The 20,878-nt window shown below is 40.2% G+C and overlaps 3 protein-coding genes across 3 annotated transcripts in view; 2 read left to right on the forward strand and 1 right to left on the reverse strand.

The window, feature by feature from the left end:
* tex264b (testis expressed 264, ER-phagy receptor b) overlaps positions 1-16,140 on the reverse strand; it is a 42,909-nt gene extending 26,769 nt beyond the window's left edge. The window contains exons 1-2 of the mRNA XM_079578220.1: positions 15,771-16,140; positions 12,160-12,381 (exon numbers count right to left, since the gene is read on the reverse strand). Coding sequence (XP_079434346.1) covers positions 12,160-12,381; positions 15,771-16,022 — 474 coding nt within the window. The 5' untranslated portion in view covers positions 16,023-16,140. The remainder of the gene's footprint in view (positions 1-12,159; positions 12,382-15,770) is intronic.
* A 314-nt stretch (positions 16,141-16,454) lies between these two features.
* Positions 16,455-19,450, forward strand: gpx1a (glutathione peroxidase 1a). Its single transcript, XM_079579442.1, has 2 exons — positions 16,455-16,771; positions 18,863-19,450. Exons 1-2 carry the CDS (start codon positions 16,547-16,549, stop codon positions 19,211-19,213), a joined length of 576 nt encoding a protein of 191 aa, XP_079435568.1. The 5' UTR covers positions 16,455-16,546; the 3' UTR covers positions 19,214-19,450.
* Positions 19,451-19,639: 189 nt separating this feature from the next.
* brk1 (BRICK1 subunit of SCAR/WAVE actin nucleating complex) lies at positions 19,640-20,771 on the forward strand. Its single transcript, XM_079578229.1, has 3 exons — positions 19,640-19,799; positions 20,317-20,399; positions 20,470-20,771. The coding sequence occupies exons 1-3, from the start codon at positions 19,682-19,684 to the stop codon at positions 20,494-20,496; spliced, it is 228 nt and encodes a 75-aa protein (XP_079434355.1). The 5' UTR covers positions 19,640-19,681; the 3' UTR covers positions 20,497-20,771.
* Positions 20,772-20,878: the final 107 nt, after the last annotated feature.

Consider the following 20,878-nt stretch of genomic DNA (forward strand, 5'->3'; position numbering starts at 1 on the left):
TGGTGTAAATGTTTCAGACTCACAGGCTTATTGTTGTTCCTTGCACCGAAGTTAGTGCCAGCCTTACTGCCCTGCTATAGCTGCCTAACGCCTTTAGTTTTGTGTGTTACCCATCTATTACAGTTTATTACAGGTCACAGTTGTTTTAGCCTCACATACGTTAATATATATAGACTATTTTGTATCATTATCAACCTCCACACACTGCATTATGTCGCTATTCTAAAGTCTATAATTGCTGCAGCTTGTTGTTAGTGTCTAGCTATCAGTGTATATCAAGAAAAGTTGTCCCCAATCATTGAACGGCAGGTAAACAACAGAGAATAGTTTTAGTGGTGAAATTGTCAGACTGCAAAGTGCAAATGGTGACCTTTTGTGAGAGACTGGGGACAGACTGTGGTGACATTTCAAGAGATTCATGTCGGGCAAAAAACAAAAACGGGAATTTCAACACCATCCACGTACTCTCATTAGCACATGAAAACTTACAATATCACTGAATCATTTCCACAGAGGTTTTGTTTTTGCCGCATCTTTAGCTCCTCATTGCCCGAAGTTCACTGAACTACCAACAAACTATGTTACAAGAAAGAATCTGCTTTTGACGGGTCGGCAGGGATGGAGAGGACCTGCTGCCTTACGGACAGACAAGAGAAAAACATGTTTATGCTCAGAGGAAAAAGGAGTTACAAATTGGGATTTTGTTGTTGGTGATGAAATGGATGCCCAGTGCCCAACTCCAGTCCTGCCTCACTGAAGAGCGCTGTCAGTAGGAAAAGGGCAGCTCTGATTCATGTTATTGTTCTGCTTCTACATAATCTGCAAATACACACGGTGTGGATGTCTAATAATAGCTACTCTTTACTCCTCTCTGGTGACAGGAAACAAGGCTAAACAGAAAACGGCTAACAAAGAAACCACTGCATAGTCAAATATTTCTACCCATCTCGGTTGTACCGGGCTCACATTTTCCTAATCATTATACACACTTTTCTTTAGCCGGACCCGGTTCATAAAGCCCTGCACAGCTGGGTCAAAATTGTAAAAAACTATCACCTTTATATGTCAAACTTTCACACACAAAGCAACTGAAACACACTGCAGAGCAAATAAACTTTCAATCAATGTGTTTTGCATAAAAATGCAATGGCAACGTGACATGTATTATAATTCTAATTAGTGTGCAAGTGACGCTTTGTTGTATAAATACAGACATAATCAGTAGGTTTATAAATATACCCATTATCAAGACACGTATAGACAAATCTATGAAGGGTCATTTTATGCCAGATTAATTTTGCAGTTAATACAATTATGCTTAATATTATGCTCCATTTTACTTCTCGTTTTTTTATTTGAAACCTGTTCCTTTGCTAATGCGTCGAGAGTTTTCAGATTCGTGTTCCGTTTTCACATTAGTGTCGTTGGTTTATGGACTTTGATAATAGTGTGTTGTGTGTAGTCTTTTGGTGCAACAGCCGGAACAAAGACCAAGTTACTATTGCAATCTGTGTTTTAAAATAGTAGATCACTGTCTTTCAAATATGGCAAAAAACTGAAAATAATGATCTGATTGTTGTTCTCCATGAGTGACAAGTTTCAGAATTTGTGCCGAATTTGAAACCTCAATGTCAAAGATGCAAAAAATAAATCAATATAAGTACAAACCACACCCACTGAGCTGCAACTGCAAGCAATCCCAAAAAACAATTTTAAAAAGAAATATATATGTATATATATGGTGGGAGGTAAAAGTAGTAGTTGGATTTTCCCACATTTCTGCCTAAATTGGTCATAAAATGTGGTCTGATCTTCATCAAAATCATAAGAATGAATAAACAGTGTCTGCTTAAACAAATGCCACCCAAACATTTACATTGTATTCATTGAATATTTTTATTGGCCATAACATGTAAACATTCACAGGACAGGGAGGAATAAGTAAGTACACTGTACTGTCTCACTGAACTGCAGCAGTTTTGTAAAGAGGAATGGTCCAAGATTCATCCTGATCTGCAACTACAGAAAAGCAGTTATTGCTGCAAAAGAAGAGTCAGCCAGCTATTTAATACAAGGGTTAATTTACTTTTTCCATGCTGTTGTGAATTTCTCAGGTCTTTCTGCAAAATATCTTGATAAACTTGTGAATTCATTTTTCCATTGATGATGGCACGTTGTCCAGGCCCTGAGGCAACAAAACAGCCCCACACCATGATTCTCCTGCACCGTACTTAAAAGTGAGCAGAGGGTTTTGATGATGGTGTGCTGTTCCATTTGTCCTCCACACATGACGCTGTCACAAACCGTTTGCAAAGAGACCATTCCTCTTTACAAAACTGCTGCAGTTCAGTGAGATTCAGGTGGTGTACTTACCTTTTCCTCCCTCTCCTGTGAATGTTTACATGTTAAAATGTAAATGTTTGGGTGGTATTAGTTAAAGCAGACACCGTTTACTTATTCTTATGATTTTACTAAAGATCAGACTAGATTATGACCAATTTAGGCAGAAATGTGAGAAATTTCAAAGTGTACTTTTGCTACAGCCATTTTGAGAGAGCAATTTTATAGAAGGCAGTTATTCTAATTTACTGCATTTACAGACTAACAGAAGGTTTCGTCATCATTGTAGTGTGCTATAGACTGGGGCTATGTGATTGAAGCATAATACCTCCTCTTTAAGAGTGCTCCAAATCTTGCCTTAGCTGTGGGAATAACATTTCCGAATGCAAGTGTATTTGCAGATATGGTACAGCAAAATTCATTTTCTATCCCTCTCAGGGTCAGTCTGGAGGCTGAGGTTCAGACTGATGCCGTGGTTCACTGAAAATCACCTTGAGTTGTAGCTGATACGGTCTGTGTGGCTCAATATCTGCAGAAACGGGTTTAGATGAGCAGCAGTAGTAGCAACAACAGTCTTCACACTAACCAACAGTTGATGTGAATGAATACAGTTTGTGTGTTACCTCCCTCCCTTAGGTAAGTGCTGAAACAAGCTTTGTATTTTGAATAAATCAAATAACCTGAAATGCAGTTTCTTTCCTATATGCATGTTAAACCAAAAGCTTTCATTCACTCCAGAGAAATAAAAAGGAAGAGTGGACTGTACGGTTTAAATCTAATATGAGCTATTGTCTTTAGTTCCACAAGAAAGCTGAGGTGTTTTCTTCCATAGCGTCTCCCCTCTTCTTTTGCCCAAACTGATCAGAGAACAACAGAGAACATGTAATTCAAACGACAATGCCTTTGACCACTTCCACTTGTTAATGACAGTAATCTGAAGGAGATTATACACTTCAGGACTGTCTCTGACTCATGGACTTTTCACTTAGAGACTTCAAAACACTCCCACACGGTCCTGAGCCAAAGCTTTAAGGGTTTTAGGAATGCAAAGATACTAATGTGTTCTAGCAATGTTTTGTATACTGACATGAATTTGAGATTCGTTTGAAAGCCTAATGCTGTCTCTTACTTGTCCCCAATGGAGAAATCAAAAAGCTGTACTAACTTGCTATCATTTATCAACCTCATGGTAAATGGCAAAAGGTCTCAACTTATATAGCGCTTTTCCACCTAGATTAGGCACTCAAAGCACTTTACAGCAAGGAACCACTCACCCATTCACACTCCAATGTACGCAGACACTGGAGGCAAGGAGGGTGAAGTGTCTTGCCCAAGGACACAACAACAGTGCGCACCATCAGGAGGCGGGATTCAAACCCCCGACCTTCCGATCATGAGACCACGCTGCGCCAATGTGTCGCAAATTCATGCATTTGTTTCATCAAGACTGAAGAAGGGTTCAGTTAGTTCAAAATGCAGCAACAAGATTGTTAAGAGTAAAAGAACACCTCGTGTGTTTAAGTCTCTCCACTGGCTTCCTGTTGAGTCTCGCATCAAATTTAAATCCTGCTCCTCACATTTAAAGCCATAAAGATCGTTTGGCTCCGATCTATCTCCAAGACGCTACCGTGCCTTATTGGCCAACCAGAGCACTCCGCTCTCAAAACCCAGGGCTACTAGTGATTCTTCGAGTCTCTGAAATCACTGTAGGAGGTAGAGCCATTAGCTACCAAGCTCCAGTTTTATGGAATAAACGCCCAGCTCATGTTAAAGAAGCATACACCGTCTCTACATTGAAGACTAGGCTCAAATATGTACCTCTTAGAATTAGCTTACGATCAGGTCAGTTCAGTAAAGCTTTAACCCACAGCCTAAACGAGCGATCAGACAGCTGCAGTACATCCAGAACGCTGCTGTTCGAGTCCTGACAAGAACCGGGAAATACGACCATATTAGTCCAGTGCTCCGGTCTCTGCACTGAGAGAATAGAATTTATAAAAGCTCTGCTCGTGTTCTTTCATGGTTTAGGTCCAAAGTACATCTCTGACATGTTACAGCCGTATGAACCATCTCGGGCCCTGAGAACTTCAGGGAGGGGTCTCCTGGTGGTTCCCAGAGTCTATAATAAACACGGTGAGGCTGCGCCTTTTACGGTAATTAATTGATTTCATGTTGATGTTTTTATTGATTCTATTTGTTTTCTTGTATTTATGCAACTGCGAAGCACTTTGAATTGCCTTGTGTGTGAATTGTGCTCTACAAATAAACTTGCCTTGCCTTGCCTAAAACAAAGCTGCCTTAATGTCACTTCAAAAGACATTCCCAGCTCAAGACGGCACCCTTTTGTTCATGCGGTAGGGAAGTGGTAGTGGTGCAAATAGTAAAAAAGAGACTAGTAGCAGTCAGGTACGAAGGCTCAATGAAATTAGCATATGGGACTGACCTTGTGGAGATCTCCACTGTGTTCACCTCCTGCTACATGTGCAATAGGTTCCCCTCTGGGACCAGGACTCCTCTGAAGAAGAGATTCTTAATCTCAGTGGGACTTTCCTGGTTGAATAAAGACCGATCCTGCCCAGCTACCGCCTTTTCCAACTGCTGCTTTGAGGTCGGAGCTACAGTTCCCAAAAAGCCAGAACCACCGGAATAGTCAACAGCCTCTTTCTCCAGGTGATCAGACTCCTTAATGAACTCCTCATGCCTCACTCTCACATCTGCCATGTCTGTGAACTGGACTGAAGCTCGTACAAGAATTCTGAATATGTTTAGTGTTTATTGATTCTGTTCCCTAATCTGTTGCTCCTAATTGTACAGACGCTGTCATCTTTTGCGCTCTTTGTTCAGTCTGAATTGTTTCGTCGGCCTAATCCTTTCACTTTAAAAGGGACAGTTATTGCCAGAGCTTTTTCCGCAAAAGCTCACATGAATAAAAGTGTTGAAAACGTTGGCATCAATGACTGACAGCAGGTCCTTTTAGCTTTGCCCAGGCCTGACCAATGAACCACTGTTTCAAAGTCACTCAGCTGAATAAAACAGTTTAGTCCTAAGCCTATTCGTTTTATCTTTCTATTTTCTTGGCCCGCGCCGCGAAGTTCAGAGCCCAATAGCACCTCAGTTAGGTTTCGGCCTCATACTTGAATGGTTCAAAATTGCCTCTTGGATTATTGTTCAGAAAATCCCTCAAGAGGACACCGGGACAAATTCCTTTAATTTGCATGCCTATCTCGACAAAGGAGCAAAGAAACTGGTGGAATATTTTAGCCAAGAAGAGACTTGTGTGTGTGGTGATCACATAAATTCAAAGTGACTCGACCGAAATGAGTTGTATGGGTGGAGTGTTGGGGCATAAAGGCAACAACAAAAACAGTTTTTCAGCTACACAAATATATTTATGTTAGTAGTAGGGCCTTTGCCAATTCATGGGTCGCTAGAGGAACTAATAGTAAGTGGCAAGAGCTAAAAAATATCAATAAAAAAAGCAAGCATTTTTCTGCAGGAGGAGGTAATTCAGCCACAAGATGAATTTAACGAAGATCTATTCGACACATAGGTCACAATCTCTTCATCAAAAGTTACAATAGAGGCTGTGTTGGTCGCAAGTCTAAAAATACCTCCCCTTTTCTATCTGTAATCACACCTGCCCTTCATCCTGATGCAGAGCGACAGTTCGACAAAAAAAAGTTTAAAAAATCTGATCAATGATATGGAGATGTGACATTACCATCACCAGGAGAGACCCAGCTGTGACTGCATCAAAGCAGTGTCGACTTTAGACGGCTAACTCCATAGAGGGGAGCCGCCATTTTGAAGTTATGTTATGAGCGGCTTTTAAATAAAGTTTCCATGGTTAGTTTGACGGCCTGGACTTGTAAAAATGATATTAATGCACTGTTGACAAACTTTTTTTTGTCTAAAATGTATTGTATGTTAAAATCTTTTCTGAACCATAGACCTTAAAGGCACACTGCGTAACATTTTGGACTATATTGTTGCCATCAATACAAAATATGCTCTGAATGAACAGCTAGACACAGGAAATGCTTTTTCTGCAGAGGGTACTCAAAGAATGGATTTGGATGAGAACCTAACCTGCTTATATCTCAAATTCTACTGCCTTTAGTCAACATCTCCATGGAGATTTGTATTTGTATTATATTTCACATTTTTTTAATGGGTAAAATTTCACGCGGTGTGGCTTTAAGCATTACTGCGCACCTTCACATCTGGGTGTAAAACAGCATTTATCAGACCTGAGTCGACGCCTGTGGCTTGGATACAGAGTGATTGATGAGAGAGGAGCGTCAGAGACAGACTGTTTGATGTTAATAAGCAGTGAATCCATACGAAACATGACAGTCAGAGCTGGCAAATAAACACAAGCATATGGCCCCAAGTCTCATTATGTCAGTCTCGATGCTTCTGACAAAAAAACATACAAACATGCTTTCTGAGCTGTATTTACAAGAGTTTTAAAAGATATATTTTATTTACTAAGCACATATAGTACAGTATTTGATTAATGAATAGTAAACTAATAACTTCCAGCACATGTTTATAGATGTCTAAACTGCAGGGATAGCAGGTTTTAAACACGATAAAGATAAACATAAAGATATGTTGACGTTTGCAAAGGATATGGTAGGCTACTGTAGGATAACTGCAGTCTTAGCTATGTATTCACTGAAACCATTCAAAATGTCATTTAAATTTTGTGCTGCCCTAAACAAGAACAAGATGTGTAACAGAGCCTTTATATATTGAATATCTTGATTCTTATACTATTTGCAAATTGTGCATTAATACTGATATGATACCACTAACTGTGTCCATGAACAGTGGGCTCCACTGAAAACTCTCAGGGAGGTCGTTTTATCTCTCAATAGCCTTTTTCTGGTGCTCTGAGCTCATATTAACTGGACACACGGGGTCTCAAAGGAAACGATGGTATCACATCTCCGATCCAGTGATTCGCTAAATGTTCACAAACTCTGTATCTCAAAATGTAAGGGTCTGTGGGTCAAAGTAAAGACGGCATGTTGCATTGGCCAGGTGATCAGCGTCGTATACAGAGGACTTTCGCATTAAACACCAGAATGAACTTTTTCCCTATCTGCTGATAATTCAGTTTTTATCAATATCTATTAATCACAAAGCCCAAAACAAACTCAAATACTATAGACAACACATTCTCAGGATAAGGTTTGAGATTTCTGCTTCGATTCAGAGCAAGAAGTGGAAGAAATATTGCAGTGCTTTTGAGTTATGCCGGGCTGAATTTATTCCCTTCTCTGTGGCTGTGTGGCCTTTTCTGACCTTTCTGATTGGACTTGGCCGTTAGCTCAAAGTTTGCAGCCCCGTGGACATGCATCTGCGCTCTGCTATCCCTTTACCCAATCACTTCAAATTCATACAATGAATGGCAGAAAGCATCCAATAATTTTCTGATAACATGCTTCGTAAAGGAGACTTTTTTTTGTCTTTACTTGAATCGAGCCATTTTGGAGATTCAATAGAAAGTCTTGTTGCTTTGTATTCAGTTCGAGGCTTTTTTTACATTGGCCACACTTTCCATGCCCTCAAGCAAACAAATGTCCCATCATCTGCGCATCTCAAGCCCAAATATCTAAATGTCAAATTTATTATTGGCCCAATATCTTCCACTGTCTAGCCCTGTGCATAGGTCTCAACAGAAAACTCCCATGGTACCGACCTATCCGCAGATTGGACGCCGTTTAAAAATCAAGAAGCAGGAGAAAACATTGGACCAATCGATGGTTAAACAGGGCAAATATCAGGATGGGCCGTGGGGCAGTGGCTTAAAGTTTGTGGAAAAGACGTCTAATCATTCAACTTTGACGAGAGGTGCATGTTAAACTGTCATGGAGCTCCTCTGAAAAGGTCTCGCCACTCGGGATAACAGTGTGTCAGAAATACAGCGAGCATGAAAGTAAAGATCGCATCTGTATCTGAGGAAGCCGGGATTCATTGATTTTGTAACTAGCAGTGATTACAGAATTTTGCTTATCAAAACGCTCACGTCAATTAGGATTTTATTTTAAATGAATTAAGGTGAATAATCAAACAAACAAAAAAACTATTCAAAACGATTTATCATCAATCATTTTTAGTAAAGCAACCGTCTGAAAATGGTTCTGCGACCCCAGAGGTGCAAACCCTCCGGATAAGAGTCCGTCATTAAACTTGAAAAATCCATGTCTAACTTTCGCAATGGTAGCTCTCACATAAATCTTTTCCTCTACAGTTTCCAAAAGAAGGCTTTTTTTCTTAAATGAAGACGCAACTGAATTTCCCCACATTCAGCCTTAACTTTTCAACTGCGTGAGCTTGACATCACTGGGGATCCACACATCCCTCGTGCTCTGAAATCTGAGAAACTACAGCTGCGTTCAAAACCTACTCAGCCTTTATGTGCTGGGAGCAAATGCATACTAGAAACAGCTGTGAATGACAAAATCAATGTTTTTAGTTGAATGTGTAAACTCTCACGCGGTTTGAGACAGGAACACCATTCCATTTTATTTCTTTATATGCCCCTAAAGGCCATAAGTGCCACTGCAGGTGTTGTAGCCTGTTTTTTACTTATTAAAGGGATATTTCAGGATTTTTGACATAGGGCCTCATTTCCTAGTTATCCAGAGTGTTGCTGGTACCAGGAGATATTTTTTTTGGGCCCAAAATCTTCCACTGTCTAGCCCTGTGCATAGGTCTCAACAGAAAACTCCCATGGTACCGACTTAAAAAAATCAAGAGGCAGGAAAAAACATTGGACCAATCGATGGTCAAACAGGGCAAATATCAGGATGGGCCGTGGGGCAGTGGCTTAAAGTTTGTGGAAAAGATAATGGAGATAATGTTTTAATGCAAACTTGGCTGTAAATACTGTTTAAGTGGCACTAGCTTTGCCCGTTAGCCTGTTAGCTTCCTCTTCATGATTCTATTAGTGTGTATTGGTGGCTTCGACCCGAAGGCAGCAAAGTTGCAATTGCGTTTTTTTGGCCGGAGGCACCAGGGGGAGATGAAAAACCCGCCAATCATCCCATTAACACTTGTATTACCCCCAGAGGGACTACGAAAAGGATTTATTAAGGTAAACAAGTAAATTAGTACTGCTTTAATACAAACCCTACAGCTGCTGATATTCGGTACAGAATGAGTATGAAGTTAATATACGGTTAAAATGCTGCTAAAACAATTAAATGGCCACAGAATTCATTGCTACAGTTGTATTAAGAGTCTGCTTTCAACAGTGCGTTGTTCGTGTGAAGCCAGCATAACCAGCATTTTTCTACCCAAGTAAAACGCATTGTAGTTCGACCATCCCGGTGGCTAATTAGGCCCAGCTTTTTTGTGTTAATTAGCAGTTGAACAGGTGCACCTCAACTAGACCATGTAAATTAAAGACAGCAACCATCTGCAAACATTACCACTTCACATTCAACAGAAATCCCACACAAATATCGAAACTTTTGCCTAGAGGAGTTGCCCGCTGGCCACCTCAGACTGCGTGACCTCTCTGGGGCTAAGTGCCACGGGACTCGGGAGAGGAGCCAGTGCTAAAGCGGGTTCAGGCAGATGGCAGAGGCAGCAGACAGGCACATAGGCACTCGTCTCCTCCAGCTCCGAGGAGGGAAACCTGTGGAGCCAACACCTGCTTCAGAGTGCTGCATAATTAAAGTAAATCCACTATCACCGTTTATCACGGTGACTCACTTTCCCACAATCCCCTGAGCTCCGCGCGCTCAGATCACTCACCATCAAGGGCTGAAGGACTGTACTCTCTTGTCTCGCAGTTTGATTAATTGGCGTCTTGATGAAGAAAAGAAAGGATCAAAACAGCTGCATAAAATAAGGATTGAGCTGTTCGGATGTACTAAATTGAAAATGATTTTTATCTAACAGTGTAGTAGAAACAAATGAGAAGAATGTGTCTGCGAATTTAGGATTGCTTTTCAAGTAGTGATTTATAATGTTTATGATGTATTATATTGTATCTATTGCTTGTTTAGAGACCCACCGTGCTGGTTTCTGCAATGAAACACTGAACAGGACATGGTCTTTGTGTTTGATACTGAATCCGTCATTATTGTACTGTGCATGGTTGACTGCTCAGTTCCTATTCCAAAGTAAATAAGATACTTGTATTTCACATATGGGTCTGGGAGAAAACTTGGCTAAGGTGAATCTTTGCACGCCTCCGCACAGTTTTGCACAGCTATGGCAAGGGTGTATCAAACGCAAATAAACTTCTCGGATGTGAGCTTCAGACACATCAAAAACTAGCGTAGCCGATGTCCCCTATGAGCACAATGGTCCCAAACGTGGAGATGAAGGACTTTGCTACAACAGGCTCTCGGTCCAACTTGCATTATAGATTAAAGGCTTTTTTCACTTAAATATAGACTTATCTTTTTTGGTGTCCTCATGGCGATGTGTAAACAAGCCACCTCCCCCTTTCTTGGTACAGCTGCGTTTTTTTTGCCTTTTCTGCTAACTGCATTTGTGGTTTCTGTGTTCCACATTGCTTTGCTGGATGCTTTTGTATGTCTTTGCCGTGTTTTTGTGGCATTTAGATTTTTTTTTAGAGCAGAGAGTCCATAATGGTCCTGAAGAAAGCAGCTTTTTAAAAGTAAACAAACATCTAAATTAAGAGCTAAAGACATTGAGACCTACACATTTATTTTTCTGAAACACTGAAGAGGCAAGGAAACAAGAGCCCCCCACACCTGCAGCACTGCGGAGGCGTCCATAAGAGACGCTACAGGAAACAAAAAAGGGACAAAGGAGAAGGTATCCGGTCAAGACTCAAAGCTAAGCCACACATGTCTTCTATTCCTACTATTGTTCTGGCTAATGGACGTTCACTGGAGAATAAAACAGATCAATTGCTAAGCTGACACAGGGACAAACCCAGGAGGCGCTGCACCGTTTCAGATGATCAGAGGAGGACTGAAGGCAGCCAGCCAGGTTTCATCCAGCTATGGTTTCCCCGACCTTCTGGCCCGCTCAGTCGCAGTGCCTCAGAACTAATATCTGAACACAATTTCGTTGTACGGTTGTACAATGACAAATAAAGCACTTACTTACTTACGTTGTAGTATACCATTGGCTCTACAAGTAATTGTTCTTCTACCTTAAAGACTAGCAGGTTTGAGCAGGTTAGAGTAACCAGAGCTGTTGTGTAGTCATGAATTACTTTTCAAACGGTTTAGAGCCATGCAATACTGGGGACTATAGACAGGAATAAAAAACTGAAAGAAATTACATCAAAGCCACACATGATCCGATTGGCATATTTTACAAACAAACAAATAAAACTAAACTAAAAAATAACTAAAAAACAAGACTAAAGAGAAACTTGTATGCAGATTTGTACATACTGTACATACCAAGATACAAACCTGTATATTTGTTGGCAGCAAAAAAGTAGCATAATTCATAAAATGTTAAGGAACAGGCCACCATTTTTAGATATTGAGATATGTTCTTGCCTGAGCTTAGACGAGTTGATGTGTACCTGTCTGGTCTTTACGCGTGCCCTCAGTCATGCTAAACGACCAAAGATGTTGTTAGCATTTGGCCTCTCCCAGCATATTCCTATAGCTCCAAACAGGGTGAAGTTAGAAGCGACCAAGCTCTTCCACGGGCACGCACAAAGACCAGACAGGTACGTATCAACTTGTCTAAGCTCTTGTAAGAACACATCTCAGTATGGCCTGTTCCTTTAAAGGAAGTCCAGAAATGAGCCATATCAAACTTGTAGCCAATACTGTTGATTTTGTTTTTAGTAGAAGGCCTCACCTGGATGTATTGAGTTAGCTGTGGGTAGACTCTTTTGACTCCCAGAATGATGGACAGAGGGGTGCGATGGGGAAATGACGCAGTGACCACATGTGTGACTTCTGGAAAGGAGAAGACGCTGAATCCTGATGTTTTGTATTTCTGCAGGAGATCTTCTGGGGCCCGGTTTTCTCCTTCGCTCACAACACTCCCAACAGCACAGCGGCAGTCGGGCCCCGGCACCTGCACAACAAGTGAGACAAATAGGAGGATGTGTGAAAGAAAACAAAAAAAACACACAAAAAAAGGGTTACGTTTAAGTAGATACAGCAATTTTTTTTTGGCCATGATTGCAAGAAAGTCAATTATTATACTGCATCATATGGGATTTTTTTCAGTATGCACGATGAGTACCACAATAATTAAATGCCCTGATGGTGGCCCATGCTCTCTAGCTGCATCTCGGGTTTCCCCAAAACATATATGCTTTTACTTATCAACTTAACTGCAATAATAAATACTCTCATTCTAACTTCTCAATATTTGCACAGATCTGCTTTACATTCCCAATATTTCCAGTGAATTTGGCAGGTGTTGAATGGCCTACTATACGTGTTAAAGAGGAAATCCGCTCATTAATTGTGTGCCTAATTGGAGCATTTGGCAGTGTGGCCATTATTCCTGCTTCCTCCATCCTGAACAGCCCGGCGCCCATTAAAAATCGAGAATGGGAAGACACTCTTTTACAAATGAATACTTCTGGGACATCCGAGACACTCTCCCCGCTGCGCCGAGCGGAGCACCGAGCTTTCTTCATGTAATAAATGAGACGGAGCAGCCCAATTTGTTCCTTAAACCATCAATGTGCGCTTCAACGTCCGCCAGTGTGTGAATTTCTTCAAATCAATGCAAATAGTGGGCAAAATTGTAGAGAAACCCCCCCCAAAAAAACTATAGTGGACAATTTACATTTTAAAAGAATATACGTAAATGTATGCAAAAAAGGAGAGAAACCCCAAATGATCTTGTGGTTTGTTTAAGTTGCTTTGGGATACAGTTTTTACACACAAGGATATTTTCTGATATTTTTTAGATGTTTTCAGAAATTCACAGCAGGATGCCTTTGCGCGGTATAGATTTATTAATCATCACAGGGTCCACGCAGGGAGCCCAGAACAAAGCAGAAGCCCCAAAAGCAAAGCTCATGCCTCCACTATCTTTCCACCATCTTTGCAATGCTTTCCTCCGCGCTCTTCAAGGCACAAGTGTACAGCCGTTTGAAGTTCCCCAAATGGCTTACGGAGAGGAGAAAATGCCCAAATTTTACTCCGAAATAAAGTCCTGTAGTGCATTATTACGGAAAAACAGTGACGAAGGGGGTTAAACTGATTGTCTAAGCAAAAAAAGTAGACGAGGCTGCAATACCACTCAAAATAAAAATGATCCTTCTTCATTAAGATAACGTAAGAGATGACGTTCTCTTACATTGGTTGGTTTGGTATGTCAAAATATTGTTCTAAAAGATAGACATAGAAGGTTTGAGGATGGACGGACGGACAGACGGACGGATGGATGGATATCAAGAGGACAGTACCAAAAGTCGCCCTTGAAATATGTTCCAAATGTGTCCTGGATTGAGAATCTGGTGTTATTTTTGAGTCTCCTTTTCGCACTGACAGAGAGACATGAGTTTGTACAGTTGCCGTGGCAGTTTGCTCACCAATCTCGGGTTTCAATCAGGCTGTTTGCAGTTATAAGGCTCCCCGTGGTGCTTTCACGCTGAAAAATGAAAGCTGTGATCAAACATTAAACTGTATTTTTGCTCTAATCAAAAAGCACACAAAGAAATTGCTCACTTGACAACAACATGACTACTTGTCGCTTTTTTCTCCCCGCTGACTGAGGCACCTGAAAAGTTTGGTCCAAAATTGCATAGACCATATACAGCAGGCCTAATGTTCTTTTTCTAATTGATGTTGAACCATTGGATGCTGATTACAAAAAAGACTCTGCAACTTTGATGGTTAATTTTGGGAAATTTAAAAAATAAAATTGAAAATCATTTTAAAAACCACAATGTGAAAGTATTTTGTCATAGCCTTGGCTGGAAAGAAAACAAAAATATTGCCTCCCAAAGATGAAGGCTTGTCAGCACATCCCAAGAAGGGGGTAAAGTGTGACCCCGCTGCTGCGTGGGGCTGCAACAGGAGGAGGCTGGACCAAAAAAAGAGAAGCAGATCCAACCTCCAGGCCTTCCAGCGTTTATCTGAGCCAGAGCCACTGTGAGAAGAAGAGAGAAAAAACTTCAGGAGGTGGTGGGGGGGCAGTGGGGCCCAACGGGTCAGAGAATCCCCTCGCTTTGAAACCACACGCAGGCATTTGGAGAAGTGTTTTTGCTCTTTGAGAAAAACAAAGACAGACCGAGAGCGCTCCAGCCTTGTATCCATGGCAACCAACTCAGGACAGAGTCAAGTCCTCACTTGAGGTCTTTTGTTTCTGCAGAGGAGGTGGTTAGAGGTGGCAAAAAGTGGGGAAGTGGAGATATAGTAACATCCAAGAAACTGGATTTCACAAAGAGTCAAATTTGATAAGACATGCAATTTTTACGGTTGAACATTGTCATAAAGATGTCTTTTCCCATAACTTAGACACAACATAGATCCGAGATAAAACTAAGGCAAAGTGACAAAATAAAAATTGAAAAAATAAGGTTAAGGAGCACAAATTAAAGAGTACAACAGGTACAGATGCCTACAGGTACAGTGGGGAAAAAAGCATTTGGTCAGTTTCCCATAGACTTTCTATTGGATTTTGCACTGCATTGTGCATGTAAAGTGATGAAATGATCTATAGGACTAAAAAGATACATCCTAAAAGTTGCCGGCTCCTTATAAGTTTATAATAAACGATGCATGAACCAAAAGAGCTTCCCACCACCATCAGTGGCCTGTATTGAATATTGAGGCGGTGAATAGCAGCACCTCTGTCTTTCCACACGCTCTATGGGAACTCTTAACACAGGCAACTCGATTGCATTCTGAGGCTGGGACAGTAATGAGGCAAGATCATTACACCAATTACTTTAACTTAGATCACACTTGGCTGTGACCGTGCGCTGAGCTATGGCCCGTCTAATTGCGGACTGGGAAAAGAGAGGATGATGAACACAACAAAGGGGTTTTGATGTGGAGATGGGAAATGTCCAAACCTACATTTTTATCCACAGTTAGATTGTTGCGAATTGGGTCACGAGTTCAAAGCCAGGCCTTTTCGGTCCAAAAATGTGCCTGCACTTGAGAGGTCAATGGGGGGTTAGTATGACAGGGGTCTCACTAAAATTCAAGGTCAACTGTGTATCAACCATCACATTTACACAAACTTGAACATATATGTTATAAGTGTTTGTCTGTGAGCTAATGATCCAGAATTGACACAAAGACGACGACATTTGCCTTATTAGTGCATCACAACAGCAAGATAACACAGCCTTGCAGAGCTTGAGACCACCTTACCAAGCCACCAAAGCAATACTGCCATCTAGTGGACGACACGAGCCTGAACAGTGTTAATGCGCTCAAATTGAAACAATACTTTGTTAGAGTAAGCTGATAGAACTAGGTTTTTGAGTTTACCTTTTTAGGGTCGTCATAAAAAACTCCGATGAGGGACAGCTTTGGTCCAATGTTGTGGGATTCCTTGAAAACGTGAGCGCAGTTCTTGTATGGCCCTTGGATGAACTTGTAAACAATGGTGATCTTCTTTATAGGAGGAGAACCGGTTAATACCACGACTTCTGAAAGCAGTCCCGAGTAAATCAAGTATGTCGCGATTATAAAACTAATAAACACGAAGCCAAGGGCGCACAAACAGGGCCAGTCTGGCATTGTTGTAGGCTACTATTATTATTTCCTGCCTCGTTGATTTTTGAACACCGCGTGCTTTTGTTCCGATGCATTTGGCGTTAGGCAGATTGTTAGATGATTTCGGTGGTAAATTATAACACAACAAACCTTTGCAACTCTGCGAAATTAATGCATAATAATCATGGACAAGAGTAGTTAGGGTCTTTATTAAACTACTTCCTGGAATGTACCATTTTCGCCGGGCAATCGGGGGATCCTTTTTTATTTTAATTTTTACTTTTATTATTGTTGGTCAAATAATGTATGTGCTAAGTTGATTTATTCATACAAAAGATGAAGAATTAATTAATATTTAGTTTAAGGTCAAAGTAGAAAAGTATATTGCTATTGTTATTACACTCCCTTCTAAATATTGGTAGGTCCAGGTTTATCAGAAAGGGCAAGTCTGAGATAATTTGCGACTCTCGCCCATTTAAAGTAGAAGACGGTGTTAACCAAAAAGTTGTTTTTGTCTTTAGGGACATAATTCTCTCTCATTTTCAACAATGGCCGTGGCTATGAGGAGGTTTTATGATCTTTCAGCAAGATTGCTGTCTGGAGAAACCTTGGCTTTCTCAGCACTCAAGGGAAAAGTCGTCCTGATTGAAAATGTGGCGTCTCTTTGAGGAACAACAGCCAGGGATTACTCTCAGATGAACGAGCTCCACGCCCGCTATGGGCCCAGAGGACTCGTGGTTCTGGGTGTTCCCTGCAACCAGTTCGGACACCAGGTAAGGCTAAAGAAAAAAGTAGTTAGTGGGAACGTAAAAGTGTGAAGGGAAAAAAAGTGCGTAAAAGAAGATAGAAGCAAATAAACTTCATTGCATCCTCTTTAGTTAAAACATATTGGACTGAGTTAGTACCCATTTGAAAAAGGCTATGTACAAATTCATTATTAAAAGCCAAAAGTGCATGTGAAGCAATGGGTGTAATTTTGCTGTGTCATTGTGAGGTGCATTTTGTGGTTGTCTTACCACATGCATGAGTTGTTATTATTATCACTTATTTCTTATACCAATGATTATATTTGAACGATGTCGTTTTATTTAACTATATATTAATAATACAAAGAAAAATACAACATGTCATTTTTTATTTAATATAGTAATAACTTGCCAATAAAAATGCACAAACTCAACAACACCAGCCCTCACGTCCCATCCACTTTCCTTCAAAGAAGAAAAAAAACAAATAAGTAAAAATAAGAATACATTGAATACAAGATAGTAATAATAAGCCTATTAATAAGCCTAATAATAATAATAATAATAATAATAATAATAATAATAATAATAATAATAATAATAATAATAGGGATGCCATGATAGTTTTTTTTAATTAAATTACCAGGTCAAGGTCAAGGTTTATTTATATAGCACATTTAAAAACAGAGTACTGCCCCAAAGTGCTTTCCATATTCAGTGCAGAAATACAGACACACAAAAAACATATTGCTTCAACAATGTACAAAAAATAAAAACTGCAGCATAATCAAATGTCCAGCTCAACTTGGATTAAAAGCCAGTGCAAAGAGATGCGTTTTCAAAAACGACTTGAAATTGTCAACAGTGGAGGCCATTCTGATTGGCAGAGGCAGAGAGTTCCAGAGTTTAGGGCCAGCAACAGCAAAGGCTAGATCTCCTCTGTTTTTTCTTTTTTTCCCTCTTTCTTTCTTCTTTCTGTGTGTTTATTTTCCTCTCCTCAATTCTATTGGTCAGCATGAACTTAAAGGTACACTGCATAACATTTTAGATTATACACATAGATTTTATGATTAGAGATCGGCAGATCCTATTCGGCTCCATTCATTGTAATGATCCCGAGTGGTCTGTGAAATTAGCATGGCTGCTCACTCTCCTCCTACGAAGCCTGCTCCTTAAAAGGGCAAAAGGGGGGGAAGCCCCGCACTAACGGGACGGGCGGACCGGCTACGAGCCTCCACAGAGCTCTTCTGGAGCACTGAAAGGCTTCCACTGTTTAGTGCTGATGTACAAAAAACAACGTGGTTAAAAATATGACACGTAGCGATTTTTAGAAAAAACAAAACTCTTTTAAGCGGTGCTAGGGGAGGTCAAATGGCTGTTGAATTTAAAGCTAGGTTGAAATTTCAACCTGTTTAGTTCTGCTTTTGACTGGTAGTTGCACATGTGGCTCTGCCATACTATTCCCTGTCCATTCCAGGCTGGGAATTAGTCTGGTCACGGAGCAAGTGGAGCAGTTTGAACGGGCGGGCTGAACGCGCACAGATTGTCAGTGAAATAAACCAATTAGCAATTAGCAATTAGCGTGACGACAGCTGTAGTCCAATTCACAAAATATGAACTGAACATAAACTCACATGGAGAACGTGGAGGCAAAATCCTCGACTACTTTATCCATGATTAGTTTTGGCTAATGTTAATTGAACTAAGAACAAATATAAATCGCACATTTGTTTATCTTAAGTCAACCTCTCCATGGAAACCCCCAGTAAAGTTATAGGAGCGATGAGCCAGTAACAACAAAACACATTTTAGGATTTTGTAATAAAATAAATACTTGTATGTTTTTTTCTGATTATTGATAGATGACATCACAACATATGTTTAAAACAATTTCCCTCAATTAGCTACGATAGTAGCTACATTTAGACGTAAAAATATAAAAACTTAAAAAATTAAAAAATATTGGGATTTTGCAGAATTGCTAAAATGATTTACTGGTCATTACAGGAATTAAATTGCCACTCCTATTATGGCTTATCTGCAGTTGTTTTATGCATTTCCCAGACGTCATAAGAAATAATGCTGATTTAAATATTGTTGTTTTCTGTGTTTTTGTAGGAAAACTGCAAGAATGATGAAATATTGAGATCTTTGAAGTATGTCCGTCCTGGAAATGGCTTTGAGCCAAAGTTCCACATTTTTGAGAAGGTGGATGTGAATGGTAATGATGCCCATCCCTTGTTTGTCTACCTAAAAGAGAAGCTACCTTTTCCGTCCGATGACCCCATGGCTCTCATGAACGACCCCAAGTCCATCATCTGGAGTCCGGTCAGAAGAAATGATGTGTCCTGGAATTTTGAGAAGTTTCTTGTTGGTCCCGATGGTGAACCCTACAAACGCTACAGTCGCAATTTTCTCACCATCAACATTGAAGCTGACATTCAAGAGTTACTCAAAAGGATCCAATAGTAGTCCATAAATGCAGTGTGTAGCGTGAACACACTCCTTTTGTTCCACACCCAGACAGACTATCCCTCGAATGTAATATTGTCAACACACTGAATTGTTGAGTCGGTTTACTTAATGAAGAAGCTCTTTTAAACCATTTGTACAGAGAGCCTCTGATACATGTGTAAAAGACAAATTATGTCTCTGTGTTGTTAGTATTTGTATTGGGTTAGTCTAGGAGGAACTAAAGTAAATATTGTATTTAATAAATCTTTGTAACACAACACAACACATTTTTTTTGGTGTTCATCTGTGTACACAATCAACACAGGCGTGATATTGCATAACTTTAAACAATGTAATACATCAGTTGAGTTTTGTAATAATTTGGGCATGAACACATTTTGGACCTACCTCCAAATGCGCTCTGTGCTTCTCGTGCTGCTGGCTGTCAGCCGCTGCTTCCTGTTCGTCTCTGATACTTTCAACATGGCTGGTCAGGAGGACCCGGTTCAGAGAGAGATTCACCAAGACTGGGCAAATCGAGAATATATCGAGGTCATAACCAGCAGTATAAAGAAGATCGCCGACTTCCTTAATTCTTTTGGTAATAATAATACCTTTATCTAGAGAACGAAACCGGTGACATCTGAAGGTTTGCGTCGCTAGCCGTAGCTTGCTATCGCTAACAACAGTGTTGATGCTGCTCTCTTGGCCACTCCCAAGTAGCATTAGCTGCGATGCTAGCGGAATGTAACCCTGATTTAATATGCCTGTTTTGTTTTCATATGTATATATTGTTGATAACTTCACTACCGTTTGTTTTGCATTTTGCATGTTGGTGTTTGGACCTTCAGTGCAACATGTAGTTGTGTTTATGAAACGACAAGTCAATGGGAAAAATGTGCTAAGGCTAGTACTGATTTCGACCCAGCAACCATCAAAATAGTTATTTAGATCTATTCACATTTAGGGTGCTTGTCTTTGTTATACATGACTTTTTTATTTCCACAGTTTCTATACAATCATAATTAGGAGCTTGCTTATGACATTTCCGCGATTAAGTATAGTACAATGAATGTCATTGCTTATGCAGATCTATATTCATAACATTTGTTCCTCAGACATGTCCTGCCGATCTCGCTTGGCTACTCTCAACGAGAAGCTCACAGCGCTGGAAAGGAGGATTGAATATATTGAAGCAAGAGTAAGTTATTTCAATGGCTACAGCAAATATACATTATGCGAGCATAATAACGACATTTTTTGTCTTATAGGTAACAAAGGGGGAGACATTGACCTAAATGCCCAATGGAGAATATTATTGGACCATCAAGCCCCCTTCCCCATACCCCACAAGTTCAACCTCAGTCTCAACTTCAGTGTGATGAATTACCCTCCAGTTCAACCTCATTCTCTACTTCAGTGTGATGAATTCTAAATGTTTTGTTCCTGGGACTGTGTTGACCATTTTTATAATATTTTATGAGAAGTGTATGTCTTATTTTATGAAACATTTGTACAAAAAGATGGCCTTGTGTGATTTCAAACAATGTTTTTTTTTCTTCCTTTCTTTTTTCTTTTTACAAACGATCTGGCATAATGACATGGTGAATTATAATAATGCAACTCTATTAACAAATTAACTATTTGCTACTGTCGGTGTCATTGATCATCAGGAGGACT

Source organism: Gobius niger (assembly GCF_951799975.1).
Source record: "Gobius niger genome assembly, chromosome: 20".
Classification (NCBI taxonomy): Eukaryota; Metazoa; Chordata; class Actinopteri; order Gobiiformes; family Gobiidae; genus Gobius; species Gobius niger.